The sequence below is a fragment of the Falco rusticolus genome, chromosome 8 (assembly GCF_015220075.1).
Source record: "Falco rusticolus isolate bFalRus1 chromosome 8, bFalRus1.pri, whole genome shotgun sequence".
Classification (NCBI taxonomy): domain Eukaryota; kingdom Metazoa; phylum Chordata; class Aves; order Falconiformes; family Falconidae; genus Falco; species Falco rusticolus.
The window spans coordinates 54,611,581-54,629,861 of NC_051194.1; the positions used below are offsets into that span (position 1 = coordinate 54,611,581).

At 43.0% G+C, this 18,281-nt stretch overlaps 1 protein-coding gene across 1 annotated transcript in view; it reads left to right on the top strand.

The window, feature by feature from the left end:
* The window catches only part of CPS1 (carbamoyl-phosphate synthase 1), a 90,612-nt gene that overhangs the window by 53,738 nt on the left and 18,593 nt on the right, over positions 1 to 18,281 (top strand). The window contains exons 24-29 of the mRNA XM_037398850.1: positions 1,507 to 1,688; positions 9,789 to 9,983; positions 10,529 to 10,596; positions 12,787 to 12,862; positions 16,188 to 16,265; positions 17,321 to 17,428. Coding sequence (XP_037254747.1) covers positions 1,507 to 1,688; positions 9,789 to 9,983; positions 10,529 to 10,596; positions 12,787 to 12,862; positions 16,188 to 16,265; positions 17,321 to 17,428 — 707 coding nt within the window. The remainder of the gene's footprint in view (positions 1 to 1,506; positions 1,689 to 9,788; positions 9,984 to 10,528; positions 10,597 to 12,786; positions 12,863 to 16,187; positions 16,266 to 17,320; positions 17,429 to 18,281) is intronic.

An 18,281-nucleotide genomic window follows, 5' to 3' on the forward strand; every position in this document is an offset into this window, starting at 1 on the left:
AATTATCTTCTGAGGAGCAGTGTCTGGTTATCTTACAAAAGCCATTACTAGTATTACTAATCATTTGCTGTCTTGCCTTTTCCCACTGTTTGGACATGGCTGTTACTGGAAGTGGCTTGAATATACTTACAAGTGGTCAGGTTGTATCTAAAGCAGCCAGATGGGGACTCCAGGTGACCACTGTGTCCCGAGGCTGAGGTTTTGTATTGTGTAAGAATATCTGAATAACAGAAGTGGAATACAAAAAGTGAACGGACATCTGGTGATTCTTCTGGGAAACATCCAGTTTAAGATTTGATTTCCCTCTCTTTTCTGTGGGGTTTTAGCTGAGGCCTAGGCATGTTTTGAGGTTCCTGTTTGACAGAAGTAGAGAAATAAATTGTGTGCCTGTCAGTGAGTAACCTGTGACAGCCATCTGTTTGTGACTAGGTGGTGGAGGCAGCAATTAAGTATAGCCTGAATTTCCAATGTATCTTGTCACACAATTATATACAAAAATAATGATATCAGTGGTTAATTATCATGTAATGACTGTGAATGCATCATGATGAGGCCAAGGTTTTCTTGTAGACTGTAAGCATGACCATTTAATGATGGTTTTTAATCTGCATAATTCTCTGTTTATGGTACCCCACTTAGATGTTTGAGCATAAAAAATTATAGGACAGTAGCTGTTAGCGCGGGTCTGGACTCCAGCATCACCCGAAGCCTGCAGTGTTACCCAAGTCCCAAATCTTGTAGGTTGCCCAACGCTGAGCATCAAGTCCTGGTGCTCACTGAGGCACCAAGTGACTTCCTCCGTGCCTCTTTCCTTTAGAGGTGGCCCCAGTGCTTACTCAGGGTTCAGGACGTTAGGATGTGCTTGCATCACAGTGCTGCCATAGTCACTGTGGCCTTTAAACTGAGGTAAAAGCATCACAGCGTGGCTCTAAAAGTGTTGTTCTACCTATTTGCCTTATCTGGAGTCAATGCACAGGAAAGTCAAACCCACAGAGCTGTAATTTTTCTGTTGTTAGGTTAGCCATACTCTGCTCTTCCGGAAAGTAAAATACCACTTCAGTCTTCTGTATTTTAAACCCATCTGTACAAATGCTTCATGTTTCCTGGAGTAAACAATGCTGTCTTATAATAATGGGCACTCAATTTGGTCACCTGTAAGCTTCTGTCTCTTAAGTTTATCTCAAAGCATGTTGGTTGGCAGGCAGTAGTAACTGGATGGGCAGCAAGAGCAGACACGAGTGTTTATGAGTGCAGGATGACAGACGTGTTACGGAGGCCTGTCACTCCTGAGCAGCTGAGCCAACTTACCTGTTGTGCTTGGAGGCTTACGTTTGTGGATGATTAGTTTCCGTGGGAGGACAATTAGATTTCTTGCTCTGAGCTGACAGGAGGCAATGCTGGTGGGTTTTTTGTTTTTCCTTTTTTAAGCTTGAGTGCTGGAACGTCTGTTTATGTTTTCTTCTCTGCATCCCTCCTTTCCTTGCCCACTTTTCTGTCTCCTGGCAGGCAGCAGTGTGGAGTTTGATTGGTGTGCTGTCTCCAGTATCCGCACGCTGCGTCAGCTTGGCAACAAGAGCGTCGTAGTGAATTGCAACCCAGAGACGGTGAGCACAGATTTTGATGAGTGTGACAGATTGTACTTTGAGGAGCTGTCATTGGAAAGGATCCTGGACATCTACCAGTATGAGGTAAAGAAAAGCAGAAGCACAATAAAAAGCCATGAAGCAAATGAAACTTTTCAAAATTCATGTCACTAGCTTGCTTTGGCGGAGCAGCTGGGGGTGAGGGGGGAGAGCTTGCTAGCAAAAGCTGTTTGGTTTGGATCCCGATGTTGCATTTTACACATCGTTGATGTTCCTAGCAGACTGCTCAATAATGAATGCCAAATAAATATTAAATTATTTTGCAAGATGCCATATTGTGCAATATTTACAAGCCGATTTAATTTGCTGCACAGTCATTTATCGCACAAATTGTTCTGCCCTTGCGGTGCTGAGCTTTAGCATAAGCATATCCTTGGCTTTAAGCACAAGCATTCCCTCTGAAGAAGTAAAACAACTTATGTGCATAACGGTAACGTGTGCTCAAGAACAGGTTGCAGTCATGGCCTTGTTGGCCATGCAGTGGCAAGACAGTGGCAACGTGAAGAATGTGGTCCAGCACGCAGTCAGGAAGATCGGGAAGGGGCATTGGAATGGCCATCAGACCAAAACGTGTTCCAGCTCCCGATCCAGACATTGCAGTTGTTTGTTAGGAGGTTTCAAGTGGTCAGAAGTGCTGATACTAAGAGATGGAGATGGGTCCCAGTCAGATTTGGTGATGGGTGATACATAATCTAATCAATCGGTCCCACAATGGAAAATGTTGCTTTCTAAGTGGTGACACACTCATCTTGGATTTGTGGCTGAAGCTTTCGAAGGTGCTTACCGGAACTTCATCTCCCTTGAAATTCAGTGCAAGCTGGATGTGTAACTTGCTGAAGCGACTTTGCAGAACCCGGGCCATGTTAAACATATGATTCCTCTAGGCTCTTTTTCCCAGTACATGACAATTTCATCTCATCTCCTTTGTGATTGGGTGCCAGTTTCTAAAATGGCTTTATAACCTGGCCATACTTTGATCATTCCCAAATTTGGAGCCAAACCAAAGCACATCAGAACTCAAGTCCTAGTCTCTAGGCTCTGTTCTTAAACCATTTGTAAAATACTGTCTAGGAGCATTTTTAGATTGCATGTTGATACTTTCCTATTCGTTCATGTTGGTTTACCTCTTCAAATTTTCATAAAAACAGGGACTGTTACTGGAAAGCATAGATTTAGGATGGACCAAAAGACTGGTGGCTCTCTGGAGTCTTAAAGGCTAGTCTTTGACTGCTTTATAATTATCCATAAGACTAAGCTCTATAAGCATTGAACTCTTGTTTACTTAAGCAAAACTGAACTTCTGAACTTGGGTTGTGAAGGAAACTGGTGTGACAGTTTGTCAGATAAATAACACTAATGAAACACAGCATCTAATTACTGCAGGATCAAAGAGAAGGTAGAGATAGGTGATGAGGGAGCAACTACTCATTAAAACACGTAGTGCTAGTAATTAGCAAGTTGGGTAAGAAAAACATGTGAAAGGAATAATGCATACATACTGAAACTTGCATTATCGGGCTTGTCACAGCAGGGGTCGGTGAGTTTGATGGGAGGCATTGCAGATCTTAAGGTCTAATAGCAGCACCCTGTGGTACCCAGAGGTGAAGGGGAGGGCCGCTGTTGGCAGTTCTCTAGCTCAGCCAGCTATGCTCATCAGGTGGGCTATGCTTATGCTTCCGGGCATGTTTTTAGCCTGTCCTGCCTGTGAAGTAAACAAAAAAATGATTGTTAGAGGAGAGAGGGTAGGGAGGGGACAGCAGGAGCTGAGGTGGTGGGAATAAAAAGGGCGAGAAGAGAGTTGGGAGTCTGCAGAAAATTCTGCTACTCCGACTTGGATATGAAAACAACCAATTTGGTGTTTGCTCTGGAGCTGTTAGAGACATCAGGGCCTGAGCCTAAGCATCCAAAGCTAAGGTTGTGCAGTCTAATGAATCCCAAGATGAGTTATAAATACTCAGATGTTTTACAACACTTTTCTTAAGTGGTGACAAAAGGGAATGGTATCATTATGCCCCATTTACAAGTAGGGAAACTGAGTCTCTGAGGGGTAAAAAGACTACAGAGTCATGCAAAAAGATGTAGGCAGACCTGGGGACAACCTCCAGATCTCCAGCAGAGTGTAGTCTGAAACATAGTATTTGCTATATTTCCTTCTTTCTTTTTTTTTTTTAAAAAAAAGAGTGAGCCAAATGCTAATAACCCGTTAACAGAATACTTCCTCAGGCAAATGCAGTTGGAAGTTGGTCCCTAAGGAAACAATCAAGTTAAAAATTCAGGATCTGATTCTGAGATCTCTCACCAAGCTTGCAGATAACTCTCTCTCCCAACTTCACATACAAACCATGAATAATGCCATGATTTCAGATTGATCTTTTAAACTCTTTAGCTCATTAACCTCCTCTAGTGTTCCAATGTACAATGAACAGTGGCAAATACTCGGAAGTCCTAAATGGTTAGCAAACCACAGGGAAAACTATCAGCAAACAATGGACACAACCCTTTGCCCTCATTAGAGATGATACATCAACTCCCTAAATGTTGTTAGGATTAGTAGAAAACCTTGGGTAACTATTAAGCTTAAATCAGTAGGTGCACTGATTGTCCCAGTTTTTCTGATTAGAAAAATTAGGCTGCATGGAGGAGCAAGATTACCAACAAGACTGGGGGGGCTGGAACTTGCCTACCAAGAGCTGCTCACAGCTTTGCACAGTCCTATCCCAGGGTCATACTCAGCTGTCCCTCCTCAGAAAAAGAAGCTCTCCCACGTGTCCCCTTTTACTTCTTCCCCTCCAGCCGACATTCACAGCTGCTCTGACTCACCGGAGACTGAGGTCTGCACATCAGTGCTGTGCTTTGGAGGGAAGTTTAATTTACTGTGAATATGTAAAGTTAGCTGGTAGTCTATGAGGACAATAATTTTTAAAAAAGTAAAATTCCTTCCCTCAGATTTATTGCCTTTTTGTTTCCAGAGAAGATGTTCCCTTTTTATTTTAATATCTATCTGCTTGAGGGCCTCTTCTGATTCTTCTTCCGTTTCTAGGATCATTCTGAACCAATTCATAAAACTAAAGGAGGCTCTTAGGTACAATTTTAATGGTCTAATTTGTTTTCAAACTCGGGTAAAAAGAAAACCCAACTCTATTACTAATGACATAAAAGCAAGATAGTAATAAAAGGAATGATTTTTGTTATAAAGGGAGGAATAATTCTCTCTATGCTTTTTCACTAGATTTTTTGTAGCATATCTTTTAAAGATATGTAATGGAAGGATGTTATTAATTTTCTTTAGAATTAAAATATGGGTGATGACAAAGTGATAGGCAGTGGAGTCCGTTTCTGTCTGCCCGCATTTCTCAGTGGAGCAGTCCTATTCACTAGCAGGTCAGTGGGCTGCTCTTTGGGCAAGAGTATGCTTTGGGAATTAAGAGCAGGATTTTAAAGGAAGAAGTGTGCAGCAGCTGAGTCTCAATTTATCATAGAATCATAGGATGGTTTGGGTTAGAAGGCACCTTACAAACATCTAGTTCCAATCCCCCTGCCATGAAGGGACCTTAAAAATCATCTACCATGGGCAGGTATGCCTTCCACTAGACCAGGTTGCTCAAAGCTCTATCCAGCCTGGCCTTGAACATTTCCAGGGACTTGGCAACCCATTCCAGTGTCTTGCCACCCTCACAGTAAAGAATTTATTCCTTATATCTAAGTCTAACCTCTTTCAGTCTAAAACCATTACCTCTTGTCCTGTCACTACATGCCCTTGTATAGAGTCCCTCTCCAGCTTTCTTGTAGGCCCCCTTTGGGTACCAGAAGGCTGTGACAAGGTGTCCCTGGAGCCTTCTCTTCTCCACGCTGAACAACCCCAACTGTCTCAGCCTGTCTTCATAGGAGCGGTCCTCCAGCCCTCTGAGCATCTTCCTGGCCCTCCTCTGGACCTGCTCCAACAGGTCCATGTCCTTCTTCTGTTGGGGGCCCCAGGGCTGAACACAGTGCTCCAGGTGGGGTCTGATGAGGGTGGAGTAGAGGGGGAGAATCACCTCCCTTGGCCGGCTGGCCACGGTTCTTTTGATGCAACCCAGGATTTTGTTGGCTTTCTGGGCTACAAGCACACATTGCTTGGCCATGTTGAGCTTCTCATGCACCAGCACCCCCAAATCTTTCTCCTCATGGCTGCTCAAAATCCATTCTCTGCCCAACTTGTATTTGTGCTTGGGATTGCCCTGACCCATGTGCAGGACCTTGCGCTTGGCCTTGTTGAACTTCATGAGGTTCACATGGGCCCACCTTTCAAGCCTGTCAAGGTCCCTCTGGATGACATCCCTTCCCTCCAGCATGTCAACTGCACCACACAGCTTGGTGTCACCAGCAAACTTGCTGAGGGTGCACCCAATTCTAGTGTCCATGTCACTGACAAAGATATTTAACAGCACTGGTCCCAGTAATGATCCCTGAGGAATGGCACTCATAACTGGTCTCCACCTGGACACTGAGCCATTGAATGCAACTCTTTGACTGCAAACATCCAGGCAGTTCCTTACCCACCGAGTAGTCTGTCCATCAAATCCATGTCTCTCCAGTTTAGAAACAAGGTTGTCATGTGGGACAATGTCAGATGCTTTGCACGAGTCCAGATAGATGACATCAGTTGTTCTTTCCTCATCCATCAACACTGTAACCTCATTGTAGAGGGCCACCAAATCAGTCAGGCACAATTTGCCCTTAGTGAAACCAGGCTGGCTGTCACCAATCATACCCTTTATTTTCATGTGCCTTAGCATAGCTTCCAGGAGGATCTGCTTGATGATCTTCCCAGGCACAGAGGTGAGACTGGCCAGCCTGTAGTTGTCTGCATCTTCCTTATTCCCTTTTTAAAAATGGGGGTTAAATTTCGCCTTTTCTAGTCAGCAGGAGCTTCACTGGATTACCACAGCTTCTCAAATATGATGGACGGTGCCTTAGCCACTTCATCCACCAGTTCTCTCAGGACCTGTGGATGCATCTCATCAGGTCCCATTGACTTATGCACCTTCGGGTTCCTTAGATGGTCTCAGACCTGATCTTCTCCTACAGCAGGTGGTTCTTCATTCTCCCAGTCCCTGCCTTTGCCTCCTGCGACTTGGGCTGTACGGCTGGAGCACTTGGTGAAGACTGAGGCAAAAAAGCCATTGAGTACCTCAGCCTCTTCCATGTTCCAGGTAGTCAGGTCTCCCGTTTCCTTCTGGAAAGTGCCCATGTTTTTTTCTAGCTTGCCTTTTAGCACTGAGATACCTGTAGGTTTTCTTGTTGCCCTTCGCATCCTTGGCCAGCTTTAACTCTATCAGGGCTTTTGTTTTCCTAACGTAGTTCCTGGCTGCTCAGGCAATTTCTGTATTCCTCCTGGGCTGCCTGTCCTTGCTTCTGCCCTCTGTAGGCTTCCTTTTTGTGTTTGGGTTTGTCCAGGAGCCCCTTGTTCATCCAAGGAGCCTCCTGGCGTTTTTGCTCAACTTCCTCTTTGTTGGGATGCATTGCTTCCTCTGTGTTGGGACACATTGCTTCTGAGCTTGGAGGAGGCGATCCTTGAATATTAACCAGCTTTCTTGGGTGCCTCTTCCCTCTGGGGTTTTATTCTATGGTACCCTATCAAGCAGATCCTTGAAGATGCCAAAGTCAGCTCTCCTGAAGTCCAGGGTAGTGTTCTTGCTACTGCATGCTCCTCACTGATCTAAGGGTCTTGAACTCCACACTTTCATGGTCACTGCAGCCATGGCTGCCCTTGAGCTTCACATTCACCACCAGCTCCTCCTTGTTGGCGCAAACAATGCCCAGCATAGCCCCTCTCCTCATCGGCTTCCCCTATCACTTGGAGAAGGAAGTTATTTTCAACACATTCCAGGAACCTCCTGGATTGCTTGTGCCCTGCTGTGTTTTCCTTCCAACAGATATCAGGATGGTTGAAGTCCCCCATGAGGACCAGGGCTTCTGAATGTAAGGTTGCTTCTGCCTGTCTATAAAGGGCCTCATCCACTTGGTCTTCCTGATTTGGCAGCCTGCAGCAGACCCCCACTGTAATGTCATCTGTCCCTGTCTTCCCTTTAATCCTGACCCATAAGCTCTTGGTCGGCTCCTCCTTCTTCCCCAGGCAGAGCTCCCTGCACTCCAGCTGGTCACTGACATAGACAGTGACACCCCCTCCGTGTCTTCCCTGCCTATTCTTCCTAAAGAGCCTGGTGAAAAGGGAAAAAAAAATATCTCCTGAACTGTATATTAGCATGTTCAGCAAATAATAATCTTGAAGACCTTGGGATAATAAATGCTGCTTAAATGTCATACGTTTTAGTGGATTTTTATTATGGTAGGAAATTAACCATATTATTGTTGAGCAGGGTTTGCAGTAGCATTTATCATCTGTTTTTTCTCGGTCACTTCTAGCCCATCCTGCCCTCAGCTTGCAAATTGTCCACTCTAAATCCCTTTAAATCCCTCATTAAGAAGTCCCTCTTCCAGAAGGCCAGTGGGGCTAACTTTCTTCAGGAAAAACACACTTGTTAATTAAAAGAACATTGATAGTCTAAAAGTTAGATCCAAACTGTGGATCTCTTTATTTATGTTTCTCGTTTGTTAGGGATGGGTAAAAGTGTGTAAACCATATTTGTTTCAAAAGAGCTCTTCACTGCAGCTGTACTGTGGGCCTGATTCTCCTTTGGGCAAAGTTTCACGAGCTTTAATTTGGAAGTAAAGTACCCTTAATTTAATTACCCTCAATTATTACATAATCTAAAAGTAACTCATATCCTCATAATTGTTGTGGATCCTCTAAGGCCTTTTTTTACTATTGAAAATTTTCAAACCAGACTACATTGTACTTGAAAGCATTAGGCATTCTTATGTAAAAAAAATGCCCATATTTGCACCTGAAGAAGGATGTGTATTTGCAAGCAAGCTCACCTGTCTCTTGTTATTTGCCATTTATTATTTCCTCACTTAAAATGTTGTTGTTGCCCAGTGAAAGACATGAAATTTGCCATTGTGGCTGGGGGATGCTGTGCCACCTGTCCTGCCTCATCCATGTCTGGAATTGAAGTGCTTGCAAATAGCCTGTGAAGAAATGAGCATGTATAACAGTTTGGCTGAAATACTTGTTACTATTTTGTGCACTACCAGAAATGAGGAGCTAGTCAGGAATAATGAGGATGAATTAAAATAAAGGGCTAAGTGTATCCAGAGTAATTGACTATCACAGGCTGTCTGATAGATTTGGCTCTGTTGAACAAAGACTCTGCTTTGCTTTGTAGAGGCCAACAAGGGGTCAGCAGTGGGCACTCCTCGAAGATAGGCTTCTGAGGCTAGGAAAGGTTATTTGCTTAGCAAATAGCAGTGCTGGCAGGAAAAAAAAATCCAGTTGTTTCCCATTGCCTTTCTGCTGGAGGTTACTGCCTTGCAACTCTAGTAAAAAAGAATTTGCATGAATGTCTGCTACTCTGGAAGTCTCTGACCATGAGCATGGGAAAGGGTGTTTTCTCAGAAGAGCTAGACTGAGAAAGGGGTCTTCTTTTCCCTTACTGGGGAAAAGGGGGATTGAAACATCTTGTTTGTTCATGCTACCAAAGGCTGCAGCAGAGGACAGGAGTGGGCTCAGTTGAAGTGGTGGTCCTGTGTTCACACGTGTAGGAGAACAGGGGAGGGAGACCTGACCATGCCGAGTAGAGTTTTGAATTTCACTGCGAGGCATCGCATTTTCATAGCACAGTGCCCTTCCTCTGCAAAGCAAGGGAGCCTGTGTCAGCTCAGTGCTTATCCTCACTGGGAAAGCAGAAGCACCTAAACATGACATGCAAACAAAGCAACAGTCTGTGGTTCTAGCAGAATTTATGAAATCTTGGCTTGATGTCAAAAGGCATGTGAATGCTGCAAATTTCTTTGGTTTCCTGGGGAATTTAGCCTCAGGTTACTGGTGGGTTTTGAGTGGCATCAATAAGGATATCATTGCTTGGGAGGCTACACATAATCACAGTGCGCAGCCTGGATGCCTCTAGATCAGCACAATTATGATCTATCTTTGCTCGTAGCAACCTGAAAAATTATATAATCTAAATACTGGATTCCGAGTTTTAACAGCCCTTAACGTTAAGCTAACTGGACATGACTGTGCTCCTTTCTGTCTGCCAACAGGGATGCAGTGGTTGCATTATTTCTGTCGGTGGGCAGATTCCCAACAACTTGGCAGTGCCACTGCACCAGAGTGGAGTAAATATCCTTGGCACAAATGCTCTGCAGATTAACCAGGCAGAAGATCGCTCCATATTCTCAGCTGTTCTGGATAAGTTGCATGTGGCTCAGGCTCCCTGGAAGGCAGTCAGTACACTGGTAAGCTGGGATATGCATCTGGGAAATGATGAAGTAGATACTGGTTATTGGGAGCATCTGCTCAGAGGGACCAACTTAGTGACACATTTCAAGGTTCCAAAAAGATTTGACAGCTTTTTACTGCTGATGTTGAGGAACACTCTGATCCCTGTAAAGTGATGCTATAGGATCACTAGGAGTGGGATCGAAAATGGAAGGGAAGTAGCTTTAAATCACCTTTACATAACATGGGGTATATGCCCAGCAGAAGTTAGCATCACTGTCAGGCTACCCTAGTTTATCCTTCTGGCCTTGGAAACTATTCTAGCAGGTGACGTGTTGCCACTGCTCTTTCTTTCCTGGTGAAGCTCTATGGACAGGGAAGGTCTGAAGATGGCAACTCTGGAACCAAGGAGTCATGTATTGCATTCAGCCCAGGCTGTAGTCCCCAACTTCTCTCCATAGTCCTAATGGCTAGTGAAGTGCAAATGCTGTTAAAGCTGAAATTTTGGTATGACTTTAAAATATTTCCCTGTTCACAGCATGTTTTTCCTCCCTTTCTTTAGAGAGATGCAGTTGAATTTGCAGGCTCTGTGAGTTACCCATGTTTGCTGAGGCCTTCCTATGTTCTGAGGTAAGGCTCAGCCATCAGAGCTCGAGTCGTGGGTATGAACTGCAAAAACCTCTTGGAGACAAGGGAGAGTAATTTCATGGGACGTGTGGAAAACGCTGTGCTAGGTGCATGTGGCATAAAGCTGCCCATCTTAACAGGTGGGACAACTGCTCAAACCAATAAAGGAAGCCAATGGATCCCTTATGTCCATCAGGCACAGATCAAAGGTGGAACATAATCATAAGAATTCTGTTTAGCTGCATTACCTTTTTCATATCTCAAGGCCAAAACTACAAACCATCTGGGATATTCTTTAAGGTTTGTGAGACTACTACCTGTGCAATTAAGCCAGAAAATTGTTTGCCACCAGGAAAAACAGAAGGAAACATGCTGAAGCCATTTATTGGGGTTGGCATCTGTTTTCAGAAAATGACAGTGCATCTTTTGAATTCAGCTTCTTATTTGCTAAGCTTCTCTGCTTACAGGCATGGTTTATGTTCCTGCACTGTGGCAGCTGCTTCTCTTCAAATAGACATTGTACAGGGCCACACGTTTCCAACAGCTAGAATTTTTGAAGAAGTTACACCAGTGAGTACACACAGCAAACTCACACGTTCTGAATGATCACTCTGCGAGGAGTTTCTTCATAGCCGGATGACTAGGCAGAGAGAGACAGCTTGCTGGTGAAAATAAATCAGAGACAGGATGCTTTTCGTATGAGAGAGAGACACATATCAAAATGATGAGGCACAATATATCTTTTCAGGGGAGAAAAAAACCCAAAACATTTTATTTGAAAAGAAGAAAAGTATGTTCAGCCCTCAAGGAAATATCCTTTAGAAGAGACTGCTGAATGACTTTTCTATCCAGTTTCTGAAGCTTGCAGTGGGGTTGAGAAGCAAAGTTAAAAAACAGCACTTGGATCAGGAGGATAAGCTAGAAACTGCTCCTGATGTAATTCCCCAGATTTTTAGGGAACACTTCTTTTAGCCTGTTGTTTCCATCCATATTAAATTTAGTATAGGCCCTTTCCGTGTAAGTATTTGCTAAAGGGTATTTGTGCAGGTTAGGGGGACTTCAGGGAGAAAGATGAAACTGGAGGATGTAAAACTTGAGGAAACAGAAAGCAAAAAGCCCTAGCACAGCATGCTCTCTGGCCTCTATTTGCAGAACAGCAGCAAGTCTGCAGCTAGACTTCTTTGTCCTTTGAACAAATACGGCCAGTTGCCTTAGAAAACTAAATGCGTTTCCCCACCAATTACATACTGGATGCACCAGCTCACATCCTCAGTGGTGCTACTGACATAGGTCCATGGATTTAATTGACCTCTATTGATTTACATCAGCTGAAGAGGTAGTTGGATAAGTATAATTACCTAGGTACTTGTGTCTATTTATCTGAGGCTAAAGTGACTGATTTTGTGGGATGGATCCTTTCTCCACTTTTTCCCACTGCCTCTGTGAGCTTGCCCATTGAAGCAAAGGGCACACTGAGCATCAGTAGTAGAAGTGATCAATGTACCATCCTTTTTAAAAGATGCTTGTCCTTAAAAGGGACCTGAATCACTCTCAACCTCCGTTCTCCCAGATCCCTCTCTCTGGTATTACTGACAGCTCAGTTTCAAAGTAGTTTTCAGATAGAATATCTGTATCTGCTGTGCCTCTCCCTTATAGGCTAAGACTTTAGGGGAGGAACGTAGTGAAGTGACCAGGGAGCAGCTCATTTTCATCTGCATTTACATTGTCACAACCATCACCAGTGGCCTGTGCATTCCTGGCTTCATCTGTCACTGATGAGCAATTGGGCTAAAGTGAGCAAAGCATCTGTTCTGTCCTAGGCTGGCAGCTAACCTGCCCTTATGGTGAAGGTCTGGGTCCTCAGTGGGGCCATCTGGCTGACGAGCCATCTCCTCCGGCTTAGGGGGAGCTTTAAAGACTTGGGTCAGAAAGGGGATTTGGCAGCAGTGCTAACGCTACATAACCGCAGGTCTTTATTTGATTCTTTGTTACGGTTCTGGAGGTCACCCGTCTTCCCTGGGAAGTGTAATGGAAGCATTAGGTACCATCTGCCTTTCTTTCAGTCAAGAGTCGAACAAGTGGCTGGAGTCAGGAGCTTGCTTGGCTAGTCTGTGGTGTGGTGTCTAACAGTGCTGTCTCCCTTGAAGTCAAGAGGGAAGCTGACCTGTCTTCTTTTCTTTGCCATTCTCACAGTGGGGCTGCAATGAATGTAGTCTTCAGTGAAGAGGAAATGAAGAAGTTCTTAGCAGAAGCCACCAGAGTCTCTCAGGTACCAGTCTTCGTGCTGCTACTGCTTTTTCTTCTTGTTTTTGCTGTATTTGTTTCACTGCTACTGTGTTTTCCATCTCTTTGTTTCTGCATTGTGTTTTGCTCACTCTCTCCCTTCCTTGTTTGGGGAGGACCCAGTGAAATTAGAGTTTGGACCAACATAGAACTGATAGCATCTTTCACTCATTTCTGACCTGTTTTGCCCAGCTTCTTTGAACTCAAAATTTTGTCATGGTATCTTCTCTCTTAGCAATTACATTTATGTATTTATTTAATTAATTTACTCATTTAAATGCAGGAAAAATTGCATGGTTTTTCTATGACATGTAACTCTCCAAACCATGTATCGAGTTCTATTTTCCTCTGTCACAAAAGCAGGACTGCTGCCTGCTTACTGTTAATCCAGTGAGATTATTGATCTGCAGAGTATGTAATGCAGAAGATTAAAGCTCTGATTTCTGTTCTAAATTTTTTTCAAAAGTTAAGTTTGGTGGTGTTTTTAAGTGTCTTTTTTTCTAGCAAAGAGAAAGGGATTTGGTCTAGTATGTTGAAATGTAGGGCAATTTCCCAAATATATGAATGTTTCAGAACACAGAAAACAACTCAGCGCCTGAATTTCTTCTATTGTTACCGTCAGTGTTATTGTACAAGGGATGTCTGAAGAGATGAAAATATGGAAGGAAGAAAAAATTAAATGATCGAGGCTGAATAAAGAACATAAAGAATTCACAGTCTAACCTTTCAACAGTCTCTGAATTTGGACTCACCTTCTGGTCTGTTTTCTTCTGAGGTTTTTTTCCCCTGTTTTTTTGGTGGATTTGGTTTATTTTTTTTTTTGAATGGTCGCTATTCAGAACAGTACTATAGCACCATAAACACTACAGTCACAGGGATCTTGGAGGTAAAAATAAGTAAGTCAAAGAGGAGCTCTCTGAAAACACAACTGGCTGTGGAAGCCAGACACGTTACTGCTTACTTGGATTTCTTAGGTGGTTAAAGCTTGAACGAGACCAAAACCATGTGGTTTTCAGGTATATGAGGCAAATGATGGAAGTTTAGCATTTTAGGAAGAAAAGGTGGAATGGAAGGGAGATGTCTTACAAAGTAATAATATTGTGAAGGATAGGTTAGTGTGGAAGCAATCAGACCACTTATTATCATCTTTGAACAACTTCAAAGGCATTTTTGAAAGCAGGAGAGTACCACTGTTAGTTCCATCAGAAAGAATTACGTAACTAATTCTCAAAAGACTACAGAGGCAACCTGTGGTAGAAACCAGACTCAGCAGTGCTAGGCCTCCCAAAACACTTAGCTTCTCTCTGTATTTTATTTTAAGTACTCTGCTTAGTGTTTCCCCACACACTCAGAGAAGCAGACCAGGCAGCATCTTTAAGCCACATTCAGTGGGACAGGTTACTTTCTCATGCTGGTGGATGACTTTGGATGACTTTGTGATGGCAGTGGGTACCCTACAGGAGGCTGAAGCCCAGGAAAGTGATCCTTGGTCAGCTTAACTTGTCACAGCTTGATTGACTCGAATTGGGCAGTGTTGCTCTTTGTTGCTGAGAGGTCTTGTTTCTGGTACAGGAGGTCCTGCTGGGAGTTGAAGTTGTAGAGTCTTGGCAGCACATGATGTATTCCTAGGGGAAAAAGTGGGTTTTCCGTAGGATCCTTATGATGTCCAATTCTGTACACAAACAAGGCACTTACTTTTGCTGCAAATGTGACCAGTTGTGTACCATGAGTCTTTTCCTCTCTTAGTGCACCAGATCAGGGTGCTCTGGCCCTGATCCTGCAGAGACTTAGACTAATTTACATGCTAATTTTTTGCTAGTGTGGTCAGACTACTGAAGGAAGGAAGACTTCTTTCTTCCATCTGGTACTTTATATTGACAAAACCTATAGCATAGATGAAGCTAAGCTAGCAAAAATCAAACCTGAACAAAAGTACTGTATTCTGCTTTTAAGTTAGGGAGGGTTTTTTTTCAGTCTTGCCAAGGCTTTGTAGCCTGTGAGTGGTTCCTCAGAAGCTAGCAGTATTAGTTCAGAGCATACAATGAATGTGAGCATCTTTGTGGGACACAAGCTTTAGTTTTCTGGTTACAAAGCCTTACCTAGTTCTGCTTCATCCAAAAGAATGGCTCCAGATAAAGTGCCTGACCAGTGTTGTTCTGTTGTTCAACTAGTTTGCTGTTACGATGTTGTGTCATTATGGCATTTATGTTGTCAACAATGTTCAAAACTTCTCGTGCGAGTTGAGACAGATTAGAGTAAACAAGGTTCTGTGCACGTATAAAATCTTCTGGTGAAAAACTGCAGCAAGACAAAGTTATAGGACACAAGCCACTAAATTTATGAAACAGTGTAGGCTGTGGCATTGTCCTTGCCTGTGAATTTACCCTTGCACTGATAAATGTAAGGAATTGTGTCTTGTAACTTTCGGAGTTGCTTTATATTTTTTCAAGAGGAGCCTTGTGAGCATGCACTGACTGTCATTTATTCCATTTTATTCTCTAATAAATAACAGGCAGTTAATAGTGGATGGGACAAGTAAAATGTTGAGACATAAAGCTGGCCAGAAAGAATGTGGATTAGATTTTTAACTGTCTGTTGGAGCCGGCAGCTGGAAGGAGAAAGCACTAAAGGAGAAGGAAGTGTGTGCTGGCATCCCAGAGATAGGCAGGAGAGGAGAAAGGAAAACAATGTATACCAGGGAACTAATTGAGAGTCAAGGACAGGTCATTCCTGGCCAGCTATAATTGGTGGCAACCTCTTCTTGGGACACTTAGGAAACCAAGCAGAGAAATGAGAAAGGAATGATCAGTTGCCTAAAATATATGACTCTAAAACAGCAAACGGCCACTATACAAAGTCATTAAGTATGCCAAGAATCAATTACTTTGTGAAGCAGTATGTCCAGTGAGATGGCTGGGAGGCTCAGAGGGAGGAGGAATTGAAGATCTTGGAGGTACGGACTGTTTTTGGGAGACAGGATCAGAGGTCACTGGATCCATGCACATGTCCCACTGTCATCTTTTTGCTGCTATCTCACTTAAAAGCTCTTTGTGGCTTTGCCACAGATTTCCCTGTCATGGTGACATGGAGGGCTCAAATTTACGTATCAGAGACTTCGGGGAAATCATGCCAAGTTTCACCCCATTATGTCTTTGTAAAGGTCACTTATCTGTGCAAATAAGAATATTAATAGATTGGTCTTGTGAGATTCTGCTTCCAAAGGTTTTTCAGTGATGAATAGCAGAGCACTTGGATGGTCCCCAAATACTCTCAAATAAAAACTTTCTTCTTTTATCTTATCTTGATGACAGGATCATCCTGTGGTACTCACTAAATTTATTGAAGGTGCCCGTGAGGTGGAAATGGATGCTGTAGCCAAGGCAGGAAGTGTAAGAACTTTGCCTTTTTTTTTTTTTTTTTTTTTTTTTTTTGTATTAAACTTGTTTTTCAGGATTGGAGATTTGCAAAAATGTGTGGTTTGAACGACTTGCTATACAGCCATGGATTTGTGCAGAGAACAGTAAAGAAGAAAACATGAATTCATGTTGGGTTCAAAAACATCATGCTTGAAAAGCTCAGCGTGCCTTATTGTATACATCTAAATATTTATTTTTTTAAGCATTGCTTAACCATGTTAATGAATCCTTTAGAATATAATTTTTGCTGGATTTACAGATTACTGGCTTCACAAATTACTTTCATTAGAATTGTATCAGCATGTGTTATGGTATTACCAAAGTTGTTACACCTTCACCTTGCAATTCATTACTAATCAAAGACTTCTCACAAAAAAAAAAAATCACAAACTTTTCATTTAACAGACATATTCTGGTTTCAGTCTTCATTTTTAACCAGCAGACAAGATCAATTTTTTTGGTACTGAGGTAGTGCACCCTGATGCAATTCATTCAACTTGATACCTTAGGCCTGAATTTCCTCTGCTTGTTTTTCCTCATGAGTAAAACACCACAAAAGATTGTGTGTGTGTGGGAAAGCATAAAAATTGTGTTAGTTCGTACTTGTTTCTGTTGGGGAATGACAACTTTTTTGTGTTCATGGCAAACAGAACTTAAAGAGCTGGTTTAAAGCCTAATTAGCTTTTACCTTCTGACCTTCTGTCAGAACGTGTGTTAGAGGAAGAAAGCCTTAGGATGACCAGACTGTGGTAGGCTTTATCATGTGTGCAGTTTGCTTAACCATGGTATGAAAGACACTAACATGATCCTCTTGTTTGTATGCCTTGTGTCTGCCTCAGTCCTATTCTCCCCAAAACCTTGGGAAATTCACTTCCCCCCCCCCCCCCCCCCCCCCCCCCCCCCCCATCCCCCATCTGTATCCTTGTTTGGATACAGCTCTGCTCAGGAGACTGTGCTGGGCTGGAAATGGGGGAACAGTTCATGAGAGAGGGTGAGGTGACTAACTGCTCTGGTGTTACTGTGTGCAGGTTATTTCACATGCTATTTCAGAGCATGTGGAAGATGCAGGCGTTCACTCTGGAGATGCCACCCTCATGTTACCCACACAGACTATTAGCCAGGGAGCCTTGGAGAAGGTAGGTGTTGCACTAGCAAAGAAAAGAGAAAAGAAAGGAAGAGTTTGAATCTGCTTTCCCCCTCTGCTTAGAAGAACTCAGTCACCAATGGAGAAACCAAATCACCAATGTTTTTTTTTTAAAGGCCAGTGTGATATGTGCAAGTGTAGGATGTCAGTGTGCACTCTGTGATTGGCTGTCCTGTACATAGGATCATCTGAACTGTATCCCATTGATTTAAGTAGTAGATGTGTACACTTTCAGGCCCATTGGACTTTTTTTGTTTCATTGGTTTAGAACCAGCTTCCATAGCAGTAGAAGATTGCCTAATCCATACATATATGCCATGGTTCACTTTCTGCTTTCTTTTCTTCCACAATCCTTAAATGATCAGATCAGGTGTATGACTTTCTAGCTGCCTGCTTTTCCAGAAAGGATATCAGGATGAATTAACCTCACCTAACCTTGACTTTTCCCACTTTTGAGAATAAAACTGGTAATAGAGTTAGTTGTTAAAATGCATTTTCTCAGTAAAATGTGCCATCCCTCACGATGTCATCCTTTTAAGGGTCTGCTTGGAAGCTAGCAAGAGCTGTAATGCAGTGGTCTGTGCTACAACTCTGTTTACAAGAATGTCGAAAGCCTTGTTTATGAAATAGTCATCTCCTGAAGCAGAGCCATTCAAATGGTTTTACTGAAATGGCATGTGATTTCTTGACAAACCTAGAAAATCAGACCATAGTGTTTTATCCATTTGTTCCAGAGTATATCTGGTGAGATGCATCCCACTGATTTGTGATGGGACAGGCATGTCGGTGAAATACTTTTTGGACACTTGTAAAGCGAAGTAGTTAATCTCAAAGGGCAAAACATC